The 25,749-nt window shown below is 46.8% G+C and overlaps 1 protein-coding gene across 2 annotated transcripts; it reads right to left on the reverse strand.

Moving 5' to 3' along the window:
* Positions 1-783: 783 nt before the first annotated feature.
* Positions 784-25,734, reverse strand: Mapk6 (mitogen-activated protein kinase 6). Of its 2 annotated transcripts, none has more exons than XM_059268248.1 (6): positions 25,579-25,734; positions 10,708-11,879; positions 8,537-8,681; positions 6,353-6,517; positions 4,688-4,889; positions 784-2,998 (listed from the first exon to the last, which is right to left on the reverse strand). In XM_059268248.1, the coding sequence occupies exons 2-6, from the start codon at positions 11,260-11,262 to the stop codon at positions 1,897-1,899; spliced, it is 2,169 nt and encodes a 722-aa protein (XP_059124231.1). In that variant the 5' UTR covers positions 11,263-11,879; positions 25,579-25,734; the 3' UTR covers positions 784-1,896. The 2 variants fall into 2 exon arrangements, with proteins under 2 accessions (XP_059124231.1, XP_059124232.1); XM_059268249.1 differs by lacking the exon at positions 25,579-25,734 and adding an exon at positions 24,830-25,139.
* Between the last annotated feature and the right edge of the window lie 15 nt (positions 25,735-25,749).

Here is a 25,749-nt window from a genome sequence, read left to right on the forward strand (position 1 = left end):
AAAAAGAAAAACAAAACAAAACAAAAAAAACCAAACCAAACCAAACCAAGAAATACCCAGCTTGGATCCCCACAAAGCAAGCATGTTTTATATGGTTTCCAAATAGTTATCTATCATCCTCTTCCTCTGATGGCTTTAAAAGGTCAAATTGTTAATAAAAATCCAACCACTACTGATGCTAAGTTGACATTCAGGAGCAAGTTTCCCAGGCAGAAAGAAACCCTTGGCTTCCCTCAGATGGGAGCATTTTACTTATTTACAGACATGTGCTCATGAAGGCCAGGTCCTTCCACTCCTGATCCTCCTGCCACCACCTACTGAACACTGTGGGCCTGGCATATGCCACCACGTCCAGCCTTACAGAGGCCATTTACTGAGGAGAGTAGATACAGGTTTCTCTGCAAGGTTCAATGCTTCCCCAGGCTGTAAGAGCTTTGAGACACATAAAGGTCTATCCCATTTGAATGTGAAAGCATACCAGCCAAGTTTTTGTACAGACAAACCACCTTTTTTCCCCCAGCCTCTTAGAGTACTTCCGTTAGGGACAACTAAGCTTTTGTCACTGCGCTATTATCTTCTATAAATGTTGGGCACGTTCCTAGCATCCTGGGACCTGTGCTCAGGCTGCAGGCTGGTGCCACCTTTCCTTCTGAAGAGTCAAACAGGAGCTGTACCTGCTGTCGGCCATCTTGTCTGTTCCCTTCAAACAGGATAACTGAAGACACAGGATTCAGCAATATAAAACAGATGAAACAAACTCTAAAAGACTGAGAAGCCACATGCTACATTTAACCTAATTTTATTCATGCTTGCCTAGGGATGGGGAATAGATCATTCAATAAAAACATACAGTAAAAACGGGGGGCGAAGGGAGGGAGGCTTATCATGTACAATGTTTAAACTACAATAATGATGTACCTTAATTACTTCCATGCACACAAGTCTAACATTACAAGTTTTTAAAAAATAAACACAATTAAGACTTCTAGGAGCATTTTATAATAAATTCCTAATTTTTCTTTGTAGATAGATCAAGCACCTCCAAAATACAGATTCCTATACACAGTGAGTACTTTACTTAACGTACATGGACAGCCTCAGGGCAAGCTGACGTCATCAGCTCGGCAGGCAACAAACCATAGTGCCAAATGGAAAAAAGGGCAGTTGCAAATAAACTTAAAACTAAGTTAACTTTTATAATTAAATACAGAAAACATACTGATTCGCTAAAAATAAATAAGATGTGATGTATTTAACACTTCACTATAAAGAATGAATACCAGGACATTTATAAACGGTGAACGGGTCTCAATAGTTTACTACGATAAACGCTGGCTAGACAGAAGTGCAGATGCCGTGGAGCACTAGGGGTGGTTTATGTTTCGCCACATACTTTTGTTACCTTGAGGTAGATAACACATGTGTACCAAATTCGGCATTCGTTTTCAGTTGCTGCTGGTATCATGTGTCTTAAGAAATGTGTACAGTATGAAAAACTTGAAAATACTAATGAATGAAAAATGTTTCAGGAAAAAAAATAGATCTTTTCATGCAATTATGTACAGTCTCACTGTGTAAGTTTCAAGGCAAGGTTTTGTTTCCCGTAAAGCAGGTCACTGGTCTATGAGAATGTCTGTTCACCTAGCGCATCTCGTCTCCTCCTGCACTGCATTGTTTTGCTCTATTCTTTGTGTGTATGTGTGCAAATGACATGCCAGTTCAAATGAAAACTAACTCACATGTAGAAAAAGTCTGCATTTTACAAACTGAGAACTAAGAAAACTCCTTGCAAATTAATGACACCTTCTGATTCAAGTAAAAAACTGACTTAGAACATTAGTGATAAAAAAAGACAACACATCTCATGAAGAACAAAGAGAAATGTCTGCTGAGTGTTTAGTTCAGATGTTTCAGAATGCTGCTGTATGTCTTGTGAGGGATTTGAGGGGAAGATTTCATAGCGGAAGGTGTTAACGTGGCCTGGATGGACTTGAGTGGGGACCCCACTGGACTGTGGAACTGCGGAGTGCCTATGGACTCTAGCTGCTTGCTCAGGAAGATCTCCCCATTGCCGTTCAGAAGCCCTGCCTCGCGTCCTCTCTCCCCACGCTTCCCTTCCTCGACTGGCTCAGTTTCTAGCATTTCAGAATCTTCCTTCCTGCTAAAGAACTTATCCAGATAGCTGGTGTACGTGTTCTCCTTCTCCACATGCTCGTCCTTCCTGACCTCACAACAGAACTGACTGATGAGGAAACACTCCTCCCCACCACTCACAAACTGGCTGTCCCAAGAGGACTGGTACAAGGCTTCCAGCTGAGCTAGGTTAGCCATCCCCTTCTCTTGCTTCTCTTGGCTGACTGACTTGGAGATCAAGCTTTTCAATTCTAGCTGGGACACTGAGCTATTCAAGTCGTTTAACTTGTCAACAACGTCAGCAGGCTCCTGCTGGGAACTAAGCTGAATAGTTCCTGCCATGAAGGAATCAAAGTCAAAGCCCTGGCTCTTCTCCCTTTCCTTCTCCGCCAGTTGCTGGGATGCTTCCTCCAGCGCTATCTGTGCTTTGACCAATCCGTTCCTCTCACACTTTGACTTGCCTTTCTTATCGGATTTTTCTTTACTTTGCTCTTTCCAGTTGGAAAGATCTATAATAAGTTTGGGCTCATAGTAATGGTTAACTTCACTCTCCCTCCATACCAAGTTATCTAAATATGATGGTGACCTTGTTTTGTAGTTACAGGTGTGGCTACACTCCAGATCACAGTACTTGTTCTCGTGGTGATCTGGGTACTGCCAGCAAGGCTCAGCAGAGTAGCTAGTGTCAAAGGCGGGATCCTCCAGGTACTTCTCTCGGTCTCCATCCAAGTATTTTCGAGGATCAACTTGAACTTCTTCTTCCTCGGTGACATCAGACAGAGCTCTTGGGTCAAGCTGAACCTCATCGATATCAAAGTTGTTATGAATAGGCCAGTCATGCTCCGAGAACTGACAATCATGATACCTGAAGGAAACACAGGCATTACTCTACGTGGTGACTTCATTTTCAAATGCACAGTGTGCTCTCTGTGGAAGTATTGAGTGCTTTTTGTTTGGCTTAGTTTTTAAGAGTGAGAGTCTCCCTGTATAGGCAGGCTGACCTCACACTTGTGATCATCCTGTCTCAACCTCCCCAGTACTGGAGTAGAGGTGGATGCTGCCACACCCAGCTCTGAGTTGTAAAAGCTGTGCAGGGTCTGGTGGGGTTGGGGGGGGGGGGGAAGAGAAGAGAAAGTTAGGAACAGTAGGAGCAGTCCCTCCCGTCAGAATCTATCATCTCCATCTGGAAGCTGTGCTACTAATTAAAACAGCAGAAGGCAGCATCTGGCGATTGCCAACAGAGTTCCAAACTTCGTAAGGAAGTTCAGGACTTCCATTCTTGAGCTGGGTTTCCACTTCTCACCTCCTGTGCTCTCTGTTCTACTCTCCTCCACAGGTAATTAGGAGGCTGGCACATCTGTAATTTAATCCCACCAGTTTCCCATTAACACTTTATGCCCAAATTCTGTACATCTAACAGTGAGCAGGTACTTTCCCAATCTTGGTTCCACTGGTAATGAGGTAGCTGAGTAATGGGGAAGGCTTACTGGAGTCTCCCATCAGCCCCGCCCGTGTGTGCTGTTTCTGTTTACTGACAAAGCACAGCGGGGCAACTATACCACACCCAAAGGGAGGAGACTGACACACCAACAGAGGCTGGAGAATGGGAAGGAGTCAACAGAGTATACTTCAGTATACTTAGGAGAATGCACAGGTCAAAAAAAACCCTGGGTATATGAGAACTGTACTTAGGGACAGAAAATGACAGCTAGCAGATGGGGTGAGTATACACACACCCTGACATTTATTTAAGAGACAAAAAATACTGCTTTAACTACTTCTGTTTCGTTTGGCATGGGTCAAGACAGGGTACTGCCCTACTGCCAGGGTGGCACCTACCTCTCCAGCTTTCAGGCAGGTGCCACTAGCTTCAGCTTGACCATTTCTTCCCAAACATAAAAACTTAAATCCCATTTGTGATTCTCAGTCTTGGCTACACATCAAACCCCTGGAGACCTTGACTCTACGGGGTTGTTACAGGTGTACCCCACTGAAAGCGTGCACAGCGACACATCCCCAGGGAGTTAGAAACACAAAGGAGGCCGAAGAAAGCAGACCGCACTTCAGTGACGTTACCATTCTGTTCGCAGACCAGACCCGTCCTCTCACTGAACCTACTCTAAGTTTGCTTTTATGTCACCTGGAAATAAATTCAACTGCCACATGGACAGGAATCAGACACTGAGTCACCTCACCAGGTAAGGTCGAGTCTTGAGATTCAGAGCTAAAATGCAGGTTTATCACAGATGAAAAGCATTAGGTGTGTAATTGATTTTTAAAAAACTGAATGACTTTATAAAATTAGTTTTAAATCACTCAGATTTTCAACCTTCTTAAAATCTTAATTAGCATACTTTAATGACTGCTTAAGACAGCATCATTATTACCATTTCCTCACCAGTACCTAGTGTTGAATTCCATAAAATCTAGTTAAAGACAGTGACTTAACAAACCCTTTAAAATTTTAGGACATCTATAAACATAAGCATACAGTATACAACATATGGTACACTGAAAATTCAATAAATGTTTTTCTAGCTTAGGATGAATTTACCTTTCCCAGTTATAAATGTGACTGTGTGTTTCATCCATAAGCAAAATATCATCAACTTCATCTTCTATGTGAAAAGGATGGCTTGAAATTGGTTCATCCGTTGGAAAAGAGTAGATGCTCATGTAAGGATGGGAAAGCGCTTCCTCTGCGGTTAGCCGATCCATGGGGCTGAATGTCAGAATCTGTTCCAGGAAATCCAGTGCTAAGGGAAAGAGGAAAGGTTTACAAAACAGCCTGTTCATCTGAAGAAAACCTGAAAAGTTGGCTTCATTTAATACAATGTGCATAGCTGGGCATGATGATGCAAATTTTGGTGTGTGTCGGGGGAGCTTTTTTGAAACAGTGTTTCTCTGTGTAGCCCTGGCTGTCCTACAACTCACTTTGTAGACCAGGGTGGCCTTGAACTAAGCGATCCCCCTGCCTCTGCCTCCCAAGTGTTGGGATTAAAGGCGTGTGTCTTTGACCCCCTAATTCTGACACCTCGATGTATCTGACTATCATGTGTGCATGTACATTAAGTGTACGTACTCAGTATGATGCTAGGGTCAAACAGAAGGCCTGAGCATTCTAGGCAAGTGGTCTACTACTGAGCCAAACTCAGATCTAAGTATCTTTCCCTTTTCTCAAAAAAAAAAGTTATCTTATTACAGAGAACTACAAAAGTTGAAGACTTTTGATCAAGCATATCACTCCATTAAGATGAGAAATGAACTATCTTAGTAGTTGATGTAGAGACTTCAATATTCAAGACTGTACAAACTCTTCCATCTAGCACTTCATACTTTGAATACTAACCCACAAACTCTTACTTTGTTCATTTGGATCAATACTTGGACAAACACTATTTCTGCTTGCATCTTGCTCTTCCTTGCCATGAAGATCTCTGCCTTCTCCTGACTACTCAATTCTCTTTCCTATCTAAATTTAGCCAGAGATGGCCAGGGAGGAAAGACAGCTCAGGTACTTGCCGCCAAGCCCAACAACCCAAGTTTGATTCCCTGGACTCTCGGGGTGAAAGCTGACAGCCCCATTCTTCTTACAAATTGTCCTCTGACCTCCACACGTGTACCTTTGCGCGCGCACACACACACAGAGTAAACTTTTTTGAAGATTCAAGTAGTTGTTTGCTTTTATTTTAGAATATGGATGTCTGTGTGTGACATGCATGCCTGATGCCCATGGAGGTCAGAAGAAAAGGCATCAGATCTCTTGGAACTGAAGTTACAGTTATAGGCCACCATGTGGGTGCTGGAAATTGAACCTGGGTCCTCTGGAAAAACAGCCAGAGCTATAAACCACTAATCCATCTCTACAGCCCCATGAAATTATTTTTTAATATAGAAAACAATGAGTCATATTCAAAGGCATACCTGATTAGTGTCTAACACTCACAGAACTCCATTGCAGCTAACTGAGACCCAGTCATTCGATATGTTTACCCACAGTAGGTGGGAAGATAAACTGGAAAATGGGATTAGAATCAGCAGATGGGGTATGTTTTCTTAACTCCAGGAAAGCCAAGACACAGACTATAGTCAAAAGGGGAATGCCAGAGTTTAAGGCCTGGGTCCACCTGAAAACTCGAGTGTGGAGGCTTTGGCCTGTTGCCATCTTGGGAGGTGTGTTTTCCCAAAGAGATGTGACATTATTCTCAAGTCACAGTACCTTCTCGACTAATTCCCGGAAGCAGCTGAGTTAGCGGTTTGTGTGGCTCAGTCATGTCGTTTCTAATGTAAACTGGAATCACACTGAGAAGCTCCTGACGATCTTCCTCATGCACAACAGGAATAGATTCTAAGATGAGCTGCATCTGTTCAAGTTCGTGTGCACCTGAGTGAAATCAAGACATCACAGTGTAAACAGATCACCCATGGTGCCCACTTTCCCGGCAATAAAGACACCCACAGGTTCTTTGATAGTCTCCTGTTAAGAAGTCAACACCTCTCTGTGCTGAGTCTGAGCTGTCCTTGGTGACCTGCTTTTACGAATGAGGCTGAAATGACAGTGTATAAGTTCTGAGGAAAATCACAAGGTAGTTCATGTTTATGGTCAGCTCATTTTTTTTTTTTTTTTTTTTTACATAAAGGTGGCTTACTATTCAATTTGTAAATGAGAACTTCTTCACCAGATGGTTCAAGGACAACTGGACATCCACAAGCAAAGTAATGAAATTGGACCCCTGCCCTCACATCACACACATAAATCACCCAAAACAAATCCTGATCTAAATGTAAAAAGCTAAAACTATAAAATGCTTGGAAGTAAATATTGTAGAGAATGGTTTCTCAGATATGATATGCTAACACAAAAGACAGATCAGTTGGCCTTCAACAGAACTAAATGTTCTGTGCTTCAAAAGACACTGTCGTAAAAGGAAAAGACACACTGCACACAGCATGGGACAAAATATAAACTCTATCTGATAGACTCCGTGTCCACAGTATGTAAGAATTCTTAAAAACACAAACGACAATCCAATTAAAAGCAAACAAATGATCTGAGTACTCTACAAAGAGGATATTAAAAGTAAGAGACCACGCATGGTGGCTCGCACTTGTGATTCTAGCAGCCAGGAAGCTGAGGCAGGAGGGCTGCCTTATGAGTTCATGGTTAACTTGAACTTGTAAGATCCTATACTAACAAACTAGAGGTCAGTAAGCACATTGAGATACCCTTCTTTCACACCCACCAGGATGATCACATCCAACAAAGACACAATCCTCTAAAGTGCTGGTGATAATGTGAACAGAACCTTCATTCTCCGTTGACGGGAATGTACAACACACAGCTGCTTTAGAAAACTGTCTAGTCTCCACAAATTCAACCTAAGTTACCCTGTGTCACCTAGTTATTTTATGCCTGGGCATGTAGACCGAAGAGAACTGAAAACACGCTCACATAAAAATTGATACACAAACGTTCACAGCAGCATTATTCATACGGGCCAAAAAGTAAAAACCAAGACATCCGCCAACTGATGAATGGAAAACTAAATGAGGCCTCTATCTTCTGGCATATGCTGAGTCAAACACAGATATACACAACATGAATGAACCTCTAAAACACTGTGACGAGAAAGTAGCCTGTCACAGAGCCCGATACATGGTTCCATGCATGTGAAGTGCAGAACAGGCAATCCACAGAAAGTGGATGAGTGGGTACAAGAGCTGGGGAAAGGAATAACTACTATCACAGGGCTAGCTTCGGAAGGACGGGGACACTCTAGAATCGACATAACCCATCCATTTACGAACACCCCCAACGACACCCTTCATTTTCTACAGTGCTAGGTTTTGAACCACAGGCTCCATGAATGCTAGGCGGGTACTCTAACACCCAGCCACATCTCCAGCTGAAACACAGCCTTTGAGTGAACTGTATGGTATGTGAACGAGGATGTTTTTCTTAAAACACTGGCTTTTTCCTTGGTCTTTTAACGGATAAAAGTTTCCACATTGTGAGGATACCCCCACTGTCCACAGGAAACCTGGAAAAGGGGACAAGAGAACTCTGAAGGATTTTCAACAATAAATTTACCAGGAAATGACTGATGCAATTCAGATATGACTTAACACAGATCGCCAACAAAGAGTATGGATCCTTAAAACATCAAGGTTTAGAAATAAACTGGCAATAACAGAACACTAGAGTTCTAACTAACCATTAGAGCAATTTCATGAATATGTGAATAATGATGTTCTCATTTCTTAAGTAATATAAACACTGTTTTATCTTTGCATTGGAATATTCCAGACTATATTAAGCTCTTTGAAATCTTACATAACCTTGCCTTAGAGATAAATGCAAAATGACTTCTGGTACAATTCTCTGTACCCACATAATACTGACCTGCAAAGAGGGTTTTACCAGTCAACATTTCAGCAAAGATACAGCCTGCAGCCCACATGTCGATGGCTTTAGTATAATTATTAGGAGAAAGTAAAAGTCGTGGAGATCTGTACCATTTGGTAACCAATCCTTCAGAAAGATGACCCTGCAAAGGAAACACCAAACAGACTTCAATTTCTCTTACTTTAGGGGGTAGGAGGATACTCATTTTCCAAAAAAGCCGTAAAATTCTCAATTACTGTTGATTTCTAAGCCCATTTTCAAGGCTCTTACCATCTAGATGCCGCAACCATCACTTAAGAGATGGACATGCCATCTCTCAGATGACTATCACAGAAAGTGCAGAACAAGACATCATAAGGCCTTAATGCCAACTCTAGGCCAAGTGCAGCTTGTTTCAGAAGAGAAACAAGTTCTCACTCCAAGTTTTAACATAATTAAGGAACAAGCATGCTATGCTTGGATCAGAGGGAAGGTGGGGAAAAGAGCTGCAGCTCCTAGTTATCACACACACAAAATCCCCCCTCCCCCCACCACACCCCACTCCTAACCAATGTCCACATGGTCTTGCTCCACCCTCAGAACAACACAGACACTGTACTGGTGGATACTGATTTGCAGGTCAGAGCACTGGGCAGATCATGGGTCTGCTTAAGGACACACCTAGGTGATTCCAGGGACGTCAAGTAAAGGTCTAGGTGTGGCTCCTTCCAGTGTTCTGTCCACACCTCACTGTGCTCAGCAGGGACTCAACCTCTGTGTTAAAAGTTGTTCATTAATCTATGTGGGTGAGGGAGGAGAGAGGGAGAGCCAGCAACCACACACCACAGTGCAAGTGTCCAGGTCAGAGAACAGCTTGGAAGAATCCATTCTCTTCTATGGTCTGGGTTCCAGGGTCTGAACTAGGTTATCAGGCTTGCTGCAAGGAACCTTTCTGCTGACTCATCTTACTGCCTCCCCCTCCCCTTTTTGTGAATGGAGTGAAGACAATCAGTTAAGACACACGCACACACGCACGCACGCACGCACGCACGCACGAAGATTTGTTTCAGACATGGGCTATGGAATGCCAAGTAACAGGACTTGCTCTCAGGGCTTCTCTGTCACCAAATCAGCTCTACCTTTATATCTGACTTACTTTATTGAGACAGAGTCTCCCAGTGTTGCCCTAGTTGACCTGGAACTGTGTAGACCAGAATGGCCTTGGCTTCCACGGGTTTACCTGTCTCTGCCCCCTGAGCACTGGAATTAAAGGTATGCACGACCATACCCAGCACACTTTTATATTTTTTCTTTCTTTAACTTTTATATTTTAAACATCAAGATTCTACCTAAGATTTCAATTTAAAATCAAAAGGCCCAAGTTCTCCTTGGAAGATATTATTAAGTTCTTATATGAAAAAAAGTTGCTTATAAAGGGAAGTTGCTATGAAGTGAATCTTTTTGGCTGTACTTAATTGCCAGCTGTTCATGCAAATTTAAATTTTAAACTAAATTCCATTTAAATGAGGTATAACTACAGTACAGTGTAGAACAGTATAGAATAGTATAGCAGCATCAAAAGGACAAAGATAACTTAAAAGCTGGGAAAGCCGCTCTGCTCGCCTTCAAATAGGACACCAGATCCAAACATAAAAATATATTCTACTTTGAAATAACTAAATAAATAAGAATCTTAATTACAATAAATAACTCTATGTGGCAGCACATGCTTAGAATCCCAGTATTTAGGAGGCTGCAGATAGTGAGTTTGAGGTCTGCCTAGACCATACACTAGAGTCCAGGCAGCCTGATTACACAGCAACATCCAGTCTCAAAACAAAAACAAAAACAAAAAAAGCCAGGCCATGGTGGCGCACACCTTTAGTCCCAGCACTTGGGAAGCAAAGGCAGATGTCTCTATAAGTTCCAGGCTAGCCTTATCTTACAGAGCTAGTTCCAGGTCAGCCAAAACTACACAAAGAAATCCTGTCTCAAAAAACAAAACAAAAAAAGATGTACACCTCAGAACTTCATTACTAACAAACAGCCATACACTCTGAGGAAGTTGTATGGACCTAGGAGTCCACTTCACCTTCAGTTCACACCCTGGAGATCATGAATGAAAGCAGAGCTGCGTCAGAAAAAGACATACCAGTTTAGAAGTTGGGTGGAGACAGCTTTCTACATACCTTATGGGAATAATGAGGATCCATGATCCGTGCCAGACCAAAGTCACCTATCTTCAGCACCAAGTCTTCAGTGTTAATGAAAAGATTAGCTGGCTTGAGATCTCTGTGCAGTACGTTTGCAGAATGGATATACTTGAGCCCACGTAGCAGCTGATACATGAAAAGCCTGGCATGCTCTTCCAGTAGAGGGCCCTGCTCCAGCACGTTCGCCAAGTCTGTCTCCATGTACTCCTGAACAATGTAGACACTGTTCAGCTCCGTGAGGGAGCCCACATCATCTGTTAACTGGCTTCCACTGGGACCAAGAACTTCAAACACTTTCACAATGTTATCATGGTCAAGTCTTCTAATAATTTTGATTTCACGGAGAGCATGTTTGACGCTCTGGGGATCGGTGAGGACAATTTTCTTGATGGCTACTCTTTTGTCACAGTCATTGTCTACAGCAGAAAAAACCAAGCCATTGCCTCCACAGCCCAATGGTTTTAAGTCCATGTACCTAGAGCCCAGATCAAAACCATGAATGTTCATGAGACTTTCAAATTTCTCTGCCATTCTGAAACCCTTACAATTGCCTTTTCCTTTCAAACTGTTGAACTTGTGTAAACAAGGAAGACAACTGGCATCAAAAGGAAAGATCTCTCAGAAAGGGAGAAAAACAATTCCGTTTCCACAGCACGATGGTTTCTTGATGTTCATTGCAGACGCCAACCAGGCCCGCTGAGGTCCCCTCAGACTTAAAGCTCAAAAATCTCTATTCATACTGAGAATCAAAAAGATTGCAGTGCTCATAGTTCAAGGAAGGGCAGCAACTCTGCAGACATTTAAAGGAAACACTCAAGGAACTCAAACGGAATGAAATGACATACTATGCACTCAGATAGACTATGCTAACCGACTTAACATGGGACAAAACTGTGAATAAATATGCACCCGGCAGGCCTCCGTGGACATCCTCTCACAGTGCAGATACATTCAGTGTTGGACTGGTCCTGAGCAGCATCCTAAGGCGCTGAAAGCACTATTCCCTTTGCTTCCTCTCTTCCTTGTTGCTGTATTTCAACAGGAAGCCCTGGTGATGTTGGCTGACAGGTATCTTTTGTTAGTGATCAGGTGGCTCCAGCTCACCACAATCACAATCAAAGCTACCGTCCATCTTACTCTGATACAACCTGGGGTGAAAAGAAAAGAGGGAGAAATATCACCACTAGAGGAAACACTTCCTGTCTGTACACGGATGGCAGTGAGGCATGGGAAGGACCACAGCGGGCATGGTGGCACATGCCTGTAATCTGGGGAGGCTGAGGTAAGAGGATTGCCTGGGAGTTCCAGGACAGCCTGGGCTATCAAGTATCTCTGTCCGTCTGTCTGTCTCTATCCATTCATCACACACAGTCAAGTGGTAAGTTTCCCAGACCTCACAGCACTGAATTCTCTGGAAGAGGCTCATCAGGTTGGCACTTCAGTGAGAAAGGGGCTTGATGTGCAAACACTGAGACCTAAGTTCAAATCCCAAGCCTCAGGTAAAAAGCTTGTAACCCAGCACCGTGTGCAGTGGAGTCAGGAGGAGCACTGGACCCTGTCTCAGGGATATAAGCCAAAGAATGATAGAGCAGGGCACCTAACATTCTCTTCTGGCCTGTGTCCACACAGGCATACAAATACGCGAGACACACACACACACACACACACAGAGCACATGAAATGCCAACCAGTATAGGAAACTTCATAATATTCTTATAGAACTTTTTCAAGTAAAATTCACTTGAAAGGTAAAATTTTAGTATTACCTTCCTTAGTTGGAGCACTATATCATTATCAATGAACTATGTCAGTACCCGGTAAGCGAAGTCTAACAAACAGCACAGGCTGAACTTGCAGAACGCGCTCTGAAGCTGGTCAGAGTGGGGTGCAGGCAGCTCACTCAGGAGACTGACACCCCCGACTGCCAAGGAAATCAAACTATCTTAACACTACCAACTAAAACACTTGGGGGGTCGCTTGCACACCCGTGTGTAAATGCCACCGTGCCTGCCTTCTACTGAGCAGACTCAGTTTCTCATGCTTGCATGGCAGAGCACTTTACTCACAGCCATCTCCACAGGCCCTAGAAAAATATTTTAATACTCCATTAATATCAAGTTTGAGGAGGGATGCAAAAAAGGAAAAAAAAAAAAAACCAACAGAATATTGATACAATATTGGTGAAAGTTTAAAAATAGTAAAAGAAATCAGGGCTTGGTAGCTAATACTTGTAATCCCAACACTCGGGAGACAGAGGCAGATGGGTGATGGGTTTCTTTCGAGTTTAAAGTCAGCCTTGTTTAAATAGCAAGTTCAGTCCAGCCAGGGCTACAAAGTGAGACTCTGTCTCAGAAAATAAAAATTAAATAAATACAACAGTAAAAGAACTTTAACATGGCATAAACACATGAAGGGGGGAATGAACAAGTAACATATCCTTGGACACAATTATTTTTCCTTTAGGTAAGCTCCTAGAGAAAAGCTTGCTAATAAACATACAAATGCTTTCTTTTTATGTTGTTGGTTTTTGTTCATTTGGGGGTGGGGGGGCGGTGTAATGCCCTCACTCTACAGAAACACTTGAAAGCACACTGGAGCTTCTCAGGGTAAAGTGCCCCTCCACCCCACCCCAGCCTGTTCACAGTGACAGCCTCTGAAAGGCTCTTGGTCACTTTGCTCTTCTCCAGAGTCAAGTGAGCAGTCTGAGTTAACTGGAACTCAGCCAGCTGTTTTGGCAAGGGACAGGCTGAGCTCTACTCTGTCCCCTAAGCCTGGCACAATTGGTGCTGTTATCAAATTCACTCTTGTCTGTGATCATGCCTCAGACTCTCTAGTTACCGAGTTCCTAGGGCACAGAAGGCCATAGCTTAGCTACTCACAGGCATTCCTGACAAAGCCCCTGTTCCTCAGGTAGGGTGGCCTGAAGAGATGACATCAAGGAGGCCAGCAGTGCAACCCAGTATTGGGTGAATCATTGCAGGAAGCTAGAGAAAGACTTAACATATAAACGCCAAGGCCTAGCAGGCTTGTCGCAGCACACAGTATCAGTACCTACTCAGCTACACTTAATCCTGTCATCTATCTTGCTTCTGGCCAATGCTTCATGGGGGACAGGGGAACACAAAGTCTCTTATGTAGACCAGGCTGACTTTGAACTCACTGAGTGCTGGGATTAAAGTTCTGTACCACCACCCTGGCTCAAGACTTAGTTTCTAAGATGCCACATTGACCTAAGATTAAAGAAACACTGGAACAAACACAGGACTATGAAATGTTTGAGTGACTCTTCTCCAGACACCTTTGATGTCTAAGGATTCCCATCAGATTTCTGTGGCTATCAGGATAGATCAGATAATCCCCAAAACTTGGCGACTTACTCTAAGTCACAACGAAGTTGTTATCTAAGTTGTTATCAGAGACACCACCTTTACCATTGATACTCAGTACACCAAAGGATCTACACCCCTCATCCCCCACGACACATTTACCAACCTATTACAGACCCAAGCAGGTCACACAGTCTCACAGACACACCCAAAGGAATTGAGGAAGTGCCACCCCAACCAGGACCCAGGAGCACAGAGAACTAAGACATTAACAGCTCTAAGAGTCGAGTCTGTTCTTATTCATCAGAGTCCTGAATGCTCACCGTGGCCAGCACTGTCTTCGGGCATTAAGATGTAATGGAAACAGGAGAAACAACCTGTTTCCAGCCCTGACTCAGAGAAGCCCTGAGTCTGAGCACTTCCCTCCTGCTCACTGTCTCCTACTTCCTGCCCCTCTCTTACAGCACTGACAGTTTCCCCAAGGTTATCTTTCAGATCGTCTACTCTTCCTCTCCCATGACACCATCCCTCTCCACTATGGTGGCTGTCTGCTTTAAATCAAAAGGTTTGAGATTAGGCAGTTTTACTAGCATTTGCTGAGCACAGAATCCGGCAGTTACTAGGTGCCCTAGAAACTGTACTAAATGAATAAAACAGCCTATCCAATGAGGTGATGAGACATTTGAGAGGGGAGAAGCCCTAGTCTCCTATTTTTCCAGAATCAGAGGACTAGCCTGGCCACTGGTGATTATCCGTGAAGATGCAGCTCCAGCAGTTGACTTTCCAGGCACTCCCAGGAGCCTCACCCGACTCACCCCACAGAGAAGGTGCAAGTTTGTCAACAGGAAAAAGCAACTGGTTTCCAGCCCTGGGAGAGCAGAAGCAAAAGCACTCAGCTTTGTTACACTCCCCTTTTCCTGTGTGGAGGTGGAAAGACAGACTGCCAGGGCACTGTGCTCTGCAGAACCACGGCAGCAGCTTCTGGAAAGGCAGAGCCTGTGTCAGTCAGCCCTTCTTCACACACAGTGACCCCAGCAGGGTCGAGGGCGCCTTGGCCATACTCCACAAACGACAGGTGAGACCCAGCACCGCTGTCCTGCAGCTGAGCCTGGTCACCAGGGTATAGGACCTTACAAAACTTGTCTAGACTCAGTGGCTGACTCACACAAGCTTGTCCTCCCAACTCCTCAGGAGGTGGAGGCAAGAGGCTCAGTAGTTCAAGGCCAGTTTGGACAAGAAAACCTGTCTCAAGGTTTTTAAAAAAGGACTAGGTATAGTTCTGTAATAACACCCTTGCCAAGCACTCAGGAGGTCTTAAGATTGATTTCCATCCTTAACTTCAATTCCAGGGGATCTAACGCATGCTTCTCACCTCCATCACCATGCACAAATGTTAGACACATACATACATTCAGGTAAAGCACGCATACACATAAAATAAACTAAAAAAAAAAAAAAATTCATTAAAATGTCAAGCCTTGCCAGGTGGTGGTAACAAACACCTTTAACCCCAGTGCTAGGGAGGCAGAGGCAGGAGGATCTCTGTGAGTTTGAGACCAGCCTGGTCTACAAAGTCAAGTTCCAGGACAGCCAGAGCTATACAGAGAAACCATCTCAGAAAGAAAAGAAAAGAAAAGAAAAGAAAAGAAAAGAAAAGAAAAGAAAAGAAAGGAAAAGGAAAAGGGAAGGGGAGGGGAGGGGAGGGAGGGGAGGGGAGGGGAGGGGAGGGGAGGGGGGGGGGGAGGGGAGGGGAGGGGAGGGGAGGGGAGGGGAGGGGAGGGGAGGGGGGGGGAGGGGGGGGGAGGGGGGGGGGAGGGGAGGGGAGGGGAGGGGAGGGGGGGGAGGGGGGGGGAGGGGGGGGGGGAGGGGAGGGGAGGGGAGGGGAGGGGAGGGGGGGAGGGGGGGGAGGGGAGGGGAGGGGGGGGGAGGGGAGGGGAGGGGAGGGGAGGGGAGGGGGGGGGAGGGGAGGGGAGGGGGAGGGGAGGGGGAGGGGAGGGGGAGGGGAGGGGGGGGGAGGGGGGGGGAGGGGGGGGGAGGGGAGGGGGAGGGGAGGGGAGGGGAGGGGGAGGGGAGGGGAGGGGAGGGGAGGGGAGGGGAGGGGGAGGGGGAGGGGAGGGGAGGGGAGGGGAGGGGAGGGGAGGGGAGGGGAGGGGAGGGGAGGGGAGGGGAGGGGAGGGGAGGGGAGGGGAGGGGAGGGGAGGGGAGGGGAGGGGGGGGAGGGGAGGGGAGGGGAGGGGAGGGGAGGGGAGGGGAGGGGAGGGGGGGGGAGGGGGGGGAGGGGGGGGGGAGGGGGGAGGGGAGGGGAGGGGAGGGGGGGAGGGGAGGGGAGGGGAGGGGAGGGGAGGGGAGGGGAGGGGGAGGGGGGGGGGAGGGGGAGGGGGGGGGGAGGGGGAGGGGAGGGGAGGGGAGGGGAGGGGAGGGGAGGGGAGGGGAGGGGGGGGGGAGGGGGGGGGAGGGGGGGGGGAGGGGGGAGGGGAGGGGAGGGGAGGGGGGGAGGGGAGGGGAGGGGAGGGGAGGGGAGGGGAGGGGAGGGGGGGGGGGGGGGGAGGGGGAGGGGGGGGGGAGGGGGAGGGGAGGGGAGGGGAGGGGAGGGGAGGGGAGGGGAGGGGAGGGGAGGGGAGGGGAGGGGAGGGGAGGGGAGGGGAGGGGGAGGGAGGGGAGGGGGGAGGGGGGGGGGAGGGGGGAGGGAGGGAGGAGGGGAGGGTGTGGAGGGGAGGGGAGGGGGGGAGGGGGGGGGAGGGGGGGGGAGGGGGGGGGGAGGGGGGGGGGAGGGGAGGGGAGGGGTGGGAGGGGAGGGGAGGGGAGGGGGGGAGGGGAGGGGAGGGGGGGGGGGGGGGAGGGGAGGGGGGGGGAGGGGAGGGAGGGAGGGAGGGGAGGGAGGGGAGGGGAGGGGAGGGGAGGGAGGGGAGGGGAGGGGAGGGGAGGGGAGGGGAGGGGAGGGGAGGGGAGGGGAGGGGAGGGGAGGGGAGGGGAGGAGGGGGGGGAGGGGAGGGGAGGGGAGGAGGGGAGGGGAGGGGAGGGGAGGGAAGGGAAGGGAAGGGAAGGGAAGGGAAGGGAAGGGAAGGGAAGGGAAGGGAAGGGAAGGGAAGGGAAGGGAAGGGAAGGGAAGGGAAGGGAAGGGAAGGGAAGGGAAGGGAAGGGAAGGGAAGGGAAGGGAAGGGAAGGGAAGGGAAGGGAAGGGAAGAGAAGAGAAGAGAGAGAAGAGAAAAGAAAAGAAAAGAAAAGAAAAGAAAAGAAAAGAAAAGAAAAGAAAAGAAAAGAAAGAGGGAGGGAGGGAGGAAGGAAGGAAGAAAAGGTCACTCGATCCTTTCAGAAGAGAAGATACCACGGCTGCTCTTGTGGTTGGCAACAGAGCAGAGAACCCGGCATTTCCCACTGATTTCCCACTGACAGGATTAAGGAGAACGCTAACTTCTAGGGAACAATCTCACGGCTGCATGGGGATTCATCAGGGCCACCCTGCACATCCCACTCACCAGTCCTTTCCTACTGGTCATCTTTAGTGAGTACAGAAGGCTGGGGGAGTCAGCTGGGGTGCCACAGAACCGATGGTGGGGGCAAGTCTGAGGCCACCAGGGCTACAGATAAGAGGCTAGAAAAGCCACCATTTCCAAAGCAGCAGCCCTCTGAAAGTGGGGCCAAGACAGGAAGCTGAGCTAAAGGCATCTTCAGTCTAACAAGTTCATATTCTCCTCAGGCTGAACCAAGGAAACAGGGGGCCGCACTGGAAAGCAGGAGGAAAGCTCCTGTAGTCAGCAGAACCAGAAGCCAGGCTGGAAGCAGAGGAACTCCAAGGTTTGGGAAACTAATGAGACTTCAGAAATACATGTCAGGACATTTTCAAAATCAATTAAAACAAGACAAAACCAAACCAAACCAAACCAAACCAACTCAAATGAATTCACACCAAACCAGTGACACAAAACAATAAAGAACAGCTGTTAGAGCCAACCAGGAGACTCGAAGTCTGTATCAGGGAAGAAAAGGACATGACTGAGGCTGATCATCACTAGGAAGGAAAACAGCAGCGACACGAGGCTGTCGGCAGAGAAGAAGGTCAAAGACTCATAGAGCATACTAACTACGGTTCATAGGATTTTCTGTGATGTTCCCATCTACCGCCCCACAAGGTAGCCATAGCCACAGATGGTGACTGAGTAACTGAAATAAGACTGACTCCACTGAAGAATTCATCATTCATTCATTCATTCATTCATTTTTATGGTACTAGGGATTGAACTCTGGACCTTGTGCGTGCTAGGCAAGCATTTTATCACGTAGCTACATCCCCATCTCCATCAATTAAAGGGAAATGTCTTTAATCCCAGCACTGGGGAGACAGAGACAGGTAGATCTCTGTGAGTTCTAAACCTGGTCTACATAGTGAGTTCCAGAACATCAAGGGCTACATAAAGAGACTTGTCTCAAAAATAACAAAAAAGTTGTTTTTTTGGCTGTAGGTACAGCTCAAAGATAATCTGCTTACCATGCCCAAGGCCTTAGGTTCAACCTCTATAACCAAAATAAAATCAATTATTAAAATGCCTACATGTGGCTACCATATTGGACAATTCTACAGCACATTGGCATATTTAAAAAAACAGTCTAACAGAAAGGTGAAATTCACAATGCAGGTAAGAAAGAAGCCATAGGAACCCGAGGAGTCAAGAACATAGGAGCGGGAATGCATTGGGGGTGAGGGGTGGGAGAGTATGATATACAGAACAGGAACAGGTAGAGCATGCATTAAGCCTAGTGAGAACCTAAACTCAGGGTTACATACAGAAGAATACAGGAGTCAAGCAGAAGGTAGGAACATAACTCATAATTTACTCTGTACCTGTATATGCCAAGCATTTTCTAAGTGAAATAGTTCATCTTACAGAGAGTCCAGATGCTCCCAAAGGTGAAGTGATCTCATTAGGCAACACGGACAGTAAAGCCAGGATCTGAGCACACCAGTCTGATTCTGGAGTCAGAATCTTCTCATTGCATACAGTTTGTGTGACTTTTGCAGAACAACGTCCAAAATCCCCCAGGACAAGCTAAAAGGAGGAATTATTTATTTTGACTCAATTTCAAAATGTCATTCCAAGATGGAGTGCAAGACATGGTAGAGCAGGCGACTCATGGAGACTAAGTATATATAACACCAAAGCCATGCCCCTAATGACCTACTTCCTTCAAAGATGCTACCTCCCACTTTTAACCAGCTCCCAAAAATGCCACCAAATTATAAGTCAATCAAGGAATTAAGTCACTGATCAAATCAGAATCCTCATGGACACACCAGATGTAAGTTTTGGTGATCTCCTAGGCATTTCCTAATCTAATTAAATTGACAAGACAGAATACTATGTATGCATCTCTGATGAGAGCTTAAGATCTCTCCATTTCTGCACCTGGAAAAGTACCCAGCAGGTCTGCCTAGCAGTTACCTCCAGAGCCAACAAACATGGAGAGACTAGGCCAAGGGCAAGACTACCAACACGGACCATAACATACCTCAGAAAACTCAATTCCTTTGTGTTATTTTTTTATCCAAGTGAAAGAAACAGGAAGAAATGTGCATGCATTCTTGCAACTTAGATTAGCTTTACTGAACAGGAAATTGGCACCACTTTCTAACAGTCATTAAAAGAATATCCAGGCATAAAGTAAGTTAGTCAAAAAACTACCATCTCTTCAATTTGTACACAAAGAGGGAAGGATTACCAAACTGAGACTCATTATTAAGTTAAGGATTGGATAATTTAAAATTTAGTTTAAGAAAAATCTAGATTAGGCTAGGAATGTAGCTCAGTTGGTAGACTGTGTGCCTAACAAGAGGCCCCAGCCTCAATCTCCAGCAACACAGAAAACCAAGTGCAATGTTCCACACCTGTAATCTCAGATGGAAGTGGGAGATTGAGGCCGGCCTTGGCAACAGAGGGACTCTGAGGCCACCTGGGTTACTGCCTAAGGCCCTGTCACAAAAGTCAAACAGAAAGCTAGAAGTGATTTCACACACCTTTAATCCCAGCACTCGGGAGGCAGAGGCAGGTGGATTTCTTTTGAGTTCAAGGCCAACCTGGCCTACAGATCAAGTTCCAGGACAGTCAAGACTACACAGAGAAACACTGCCTCAAAAAACAAACAAACAAACAAACAAACAAACAAACAGATAAAATTCAATTTCCCAAGGGCATCAGTCACTTGTCAAATACTTAATCATCACCACTCTGGCTTGCTGAGACCTCACTGGTCAGCACAAAACTGAGCACTCCCTCATCACACAAACTCTATCCGAAAGTGATTATATTCCCAACTTTACATTCCCATTTTTCATGAGGGCCAGGAGAATGAACAATTCATAAGACGTGGTTTTCCAAACCAGTCGCTAACCAGCTGAGGGCCACTCATGTCTCCCTCAGCCAAATGACTCTGAGTTCAAATCACAATATTCACAATAATTCACTGGGTCCGGATGAGCCAGCTCCCAAGTGATATGGTTTTAGATCATACTGGGCCTCAGTTTACTTAATTATCAAATGACGTAGTTGGAGCAAAATGTTCATGCCACCCTTTCAAACACTCACATGAAGTTTTATGGTTGGAGAGGCGGACTTCCTTGAAGTAAATGTTAAGGTTCTTACATCCTAAAACCTTTGGATTTTTTTTTTTTTTGGTTTTTCGAGACAGGGTTTCTCTGTGTAGCTTTGCGCCTTTCCTGGAACTCACTCTATGTAGACCAGGCTGGCCTCAAACTCACAGAGATCCGCCTGGCTCTGCCTCCCGAGTGCTGGGATTAAAGGCGTGCGCCACCACCGCCCGGCTTGGATTTATTCCTTGTGTGTATATGACCTGTGCTTGTGAGAGCATGCAGAGGTCGGAGGACAACCTGGAATCAGGTCTCTCCTTCCACCATCCCGAGAACTGCTGAGATCCACCTCAGGTCATCAGCCTCACACAGCAAGCTCCTCACCTGCTATCTCACCAGAGCAACATTCTAACAATCCTTTTTCTTTCCCCCCCTTTTCTTGTTTCTTCAGACAGCGTTTCTCTGTGTAGCAGCCCAGGCTGTCCTGGAACTCGCTGTGTAGACCATACTGGTCTCAAACTCAGAGATCCGCCTGCCTCTGCTTCCGAGCGCTGAGGTTAAGGGCAGGCATGTACTACCACTGAAAAAGAAAACACACACAGTGCAAACAACAAACTCTAACAGCCACGGATGGTGTCTCACATGCCTGCAATTTCATGAGGTGAAGGCAGAAGGATTAAGACATTTGTGGTGCCGGGCGGTGGTGGCGCACGCCTTTAATCCCAGCACTCGGGAGGCAGAGCCAGGCAGATCTCTGTGAGTTCGAGGCCAGCCTGGTCTACAAAGCGAGTTCCAGGAAAGGCGCAAAGCTACACAGAGAAACCCTGTCTCGGAAAACCATATTAAAAAAAAACATTTGTGGCAAGCCTGGGCTATGGAGGAAGCTGTCTCAGCAAAACAAAATTGGGAGAGGTGTGTTTCAGGAGAACATACTACATTTCCCAAATGCAATTCACGGAGAGAAGTTCAGGGAGCCACTAGCTCCTCAACAGCATCAGCTCCCAGGAGCAGCTCCCTGGCAAGAAGCCACGGAGTACAGTAACGTCATTTTTTTTTAGCATAAATAAAATTGTATTTCTCCTTTAGAATATTTCTTGCCCTCCCTTCCTCTCTTCCTTTATGGTTTTTCTAAAACAAAATCAGCCCAAGCTGGCCTTGTACTCATGAATCTGCCTCCTGAGTGATGGAATTGCAGGCGCCTACCACTGCATCTGGCTTTTTTGAAGTAGTTCTGATCGGCAGAGTAATGTCATGTTTATGTTTGTAAAGTCTGAATACCAAGCAATAAAACTGACCAAGACCCTGATACTGTAGGCAGGTTATAGTGTAAGAGTTCACAAAACAGCCTGCCAACAATGTCACAGAGAAATGACTTTAGAGGCATCTTCCTGGTTTCACAGGAGCCCTGAAGTAACAGGCTCACAGGCTATAATGCAAATAAGGAACTGGAGAGCAGTGTCGAACTCCCCACCTCACAGAGCAACACCTTAGAGAAAGCTTGTTTTTAATTTCTGAAATATGTACAACAGTTAATAACCTGCATTTAAAAAGCCCACATGCCCAACTTCTAAGTAATGTGATGCTTTGAAAATCTCAGTCCTTTTACATTTGTATTTTTGTGTTTCCTTTAGTAGGCGATGTTAAGTATGAATTAATCTTTGATACAATTTCAAAATGTCCCCAAAGATTTAGTTCAAATCCACAACACATTTCACTGCCCAGGAATCTTCCCAAATAACTTTCAGAAAATGAACAGTATAGAGAAAGTAACAAAAGGATGAGGAGATTTTTATTTATTTATTTCCTCACTTAGGAAACAAAGTATCTTCAATCTGTCTTGTTTCCCCTCAAATTATTTTTAGGCAGGTCTCACTATAGGGCTCTGGCTGGGCTGGCACCCTCCCCTCTTCATAAACCCGACTGTCCCAAACTCAGTCCTGCTGGGCTCTGACTAAGGGGGGGGGGAAGAGACGATGACACTTTAAAGGTGAGCACAACCTCCCCCCACCCTTCAAACTTATTTTAAGCCCGTTTGTTAAATGCTGGCCAACTATTTTATCACCAAGCTTCAGCTTAAGTCCTAAATTTGGAAGGATTCATTTAGTTTATCGCCTTAAAAACTACCGATTATAAAGAGTGCTTGTAACAATACCGGCTGGAGAGATGTCTCAGCAGTTAACAAGCACTGGCTGCTCTTCCAGAGGACCCAGATTTGATTCCTAGCACCCACATGGCAGATCACAACCCTCTGAAACTCCAGTGCCAGGAGATCCAATGCCGCCTTCTGGCTTCTCTGAGGATACCAGGCAAATGGTTCACAGACACACATGCAAGCAAAACATCCATGCTGATAAAATAATAATAATTATGAAGTGCAGAAAATGCACAAATATCACAAGAAAGCACTGTGTATCTTTAGCAGCTCTTACTAAACTCTGGTGGTATTTGTACAACATCTAATCCAGTACCCTCTAGATGTTATAAAGATAGCTTTTACATAATCAATGAAAACCAGTCAATTTCCACTGAGACTATAATGTACTGTCTGTCCTTTAGAAATAACTTGCTAACAAATCTCTCTTAATAGTAGCCAAAGGCCTGTTAGTATCCAACATTTAATTTCAGCAACTAACCAGCAATTGACTTTATCTTTTCTCCTAACAAATGTTAGACAATTGTACCTGTAGGGTACTGGATAGCCTTTTAAAAGGCAATTTAAGAAGCCATTACTTTTTTTTGGGAGGGGGGGCAGTGACTACTCTTCAGAGAACTATGATATGGACAGTAACAGTTTATCCTATAAAGAGTGAGGGGGGGAGAGAGAGGGAGAGGTGGAAGAGAGAGAGAGAGAGAGAGAGAGAGAGAGAGAGAGAGAGAGAGAGAGAGAGAGAAGCCAGCCACGTAGTAGCAGTAGTGGGCAGGGTGAGTCATCCCCCAGCTCGAAACTTGCAGCAGACTTCTGAGCCTCCTCCCACCCGACCCCAACCCCTTCACAAGGCACCTGAGTCAGCACGCCTTACTTACTATTTGGTCAGTTACGAATTCTCAGATGCCTACACGAACTTATGTAAAATGCTGCAGCGCTTTAGCGCTCGCACTTGTCTTGAAACGGCTGCCTTTTCTACTGCAAAACTAAATGTTCTTCAATCAGTCTTCTCCAGATTCTTTTTTAATCGCGGAAAGTGGGCAGGCTACTTTTAATCCTCTTCTGCAAATGACTAAACTCCAAAATATCCTCACATAGAAAGCTGGTTTTGAAACGGTTTTTCATTTCCCAGGGTCTTTTTTCTCTGAACAGTAATACTGAAGTGACAAGAATAGTCTGCTCAAATCTAGCAAGCTTCAGAGATGACAAATATTCATTAGGACACCAGTAAGCAAGATTTATGATGTAGTTAGATTAACTAGTACAACATATATGTCCAAGCACCTTACAGTTTTTAACTACAAGCTAAAGATATTTTTTCTTCCACCCAATTCAAAATTATTTCCAAACAGCAAAACCTATCATTTCCAAGAAAACTCTAAAGCTGAGGGTAATGCGCACACGTGTTAAGCCCAGCAGGAAGCCGAGGCAGGAGAATCGTTTCTCAAAGCCTAGCTGGGACTACGTGGCGAGACCGTCTCCACAAACAAAACAACAAAAACCCTTTGAGGGCCGGACCCTGTTTAGACCCTACATTCTTCTCTACTCAAATCACTCTTTCCAACTCAGTTCTCCAACGTTAAAGAGACAGACAGAACGTTAAAACCCAGAATTTTACCAAAATAAACACGCTAGAATAATCAACAATTTAGAAAATTATTCTGAAGCTAGCTGCTCTTCGTTGGATGGCCTGTGAATGGTTTTTTTTTTCCCCTCTGACAATCATCTGTAGCCATAAAAAGTTAATACTGAGACTGCCTCGGGACTCTTAGCAACGAACACGGGGCTGTTTCAGATACAGTAAGGCGACCTCCTGCCTCTCCCTCACTAGGTCCCTTCGCTCGATCTTTCCATACTTGCAAACCACCAAGGTAAACCACGAAAGCGATCTAAAGGCGCCTGCTGCACGCAGCTCCCCCAGGCACCTGAGCCGGGGAGCCCACGCCAGGCAGGAACAAAAGGCGGCCGAAAGCCCTCCACTCCACACAACTCCCAAGTCGGATTATAACAAGCTCCAAGTGAGGAGGCCTGGAACCGGTAACGTACGTTTTCATCTGGGTTGTTTTCCCGGATCACACCTTAACGTCCGGAAAGGGTGTCAGGAGCCCCGTCTCAGGCCGGTCGCCCGCACCTCGTGGACGGCCAGACACAAACTTGGGCGGACTTAGGGGTTGGAGCAGAGAGCTACGCAACGTGCCGGGGGAGACTTTGCCCGGCCCGAGTCAGCTGAGGCCGAGTCACCCGGGCGGGCTTGGGGGAGGAGACAGGAGAGCGTTAGGGAGGCGGCGAGCCAGGAAGGCAAGCCTCCGTTGCCTCAAGCGCTCCTGGACCACCGCCCTCGCCTGCGCGCTGTGGCGGGGACTCGAACCCGCGGAGCCGGGCGCGGGGGGGGGGGGGCGGAGACTCGAACCCTCGCAACACAACCCGGCGCAGGCGGCGGCGGCGGCGGTGGGGGCGGTGGGGGCCGGCCGGAGGAGCCCGCGGCCGGCTACCCGGCGAGGGGCGTGCCGGGTGGGAGGGGCGCGCCGGCCGCGCCGCCAACCCCACGCGGGGACCCGGCCCTCGCAGCCCGCCGCGCCGCCCGGGCCGAGCGGGTAGACGGAACAAAAGCGCCTTTGTTGAGCCGCGGCCGCCCGGAGGGTCACACACAATGGACGCGGGAGCCGCCGCCGCCGCCGCCGCCGCCGCCGCCGCCGCCGCCGCCGGGCCCTCCGCCGTTCCCTCCCGCGCCGGCCCGCACACGGACACACACACACACACACACACACACACACACACACACAAGACACACTCACGGGACTCCTCCGACTCATCGAGAGTGTGCGGGGCCCGCGGACAGCCCCCAGGGTCGGCTCAGGTCTCCGGCTGTGCTGGCGGCAGCGGCGTCTCCGAGGCTCTCGCTTTGCCGCAGTCGCCGCCATGTAACCCCGACCCGCGAGAGAGAGAGAGAGAGAGGGAGGGCGCGG

The sequence above is a fragment of the Peromyscus eremicus genome, chromosome 7 (assembly GCF_949786415.1).
Source record: "Peromyscus eremicus chromosome 7, PerEre_H2_v1, whole genome shotgun sequence".
NCBI lineage: Eukaryota > Metazoa > Chordata > Mammalia > Rodentia > Cricetidae > Peromyscus > Peromyscus eremicus.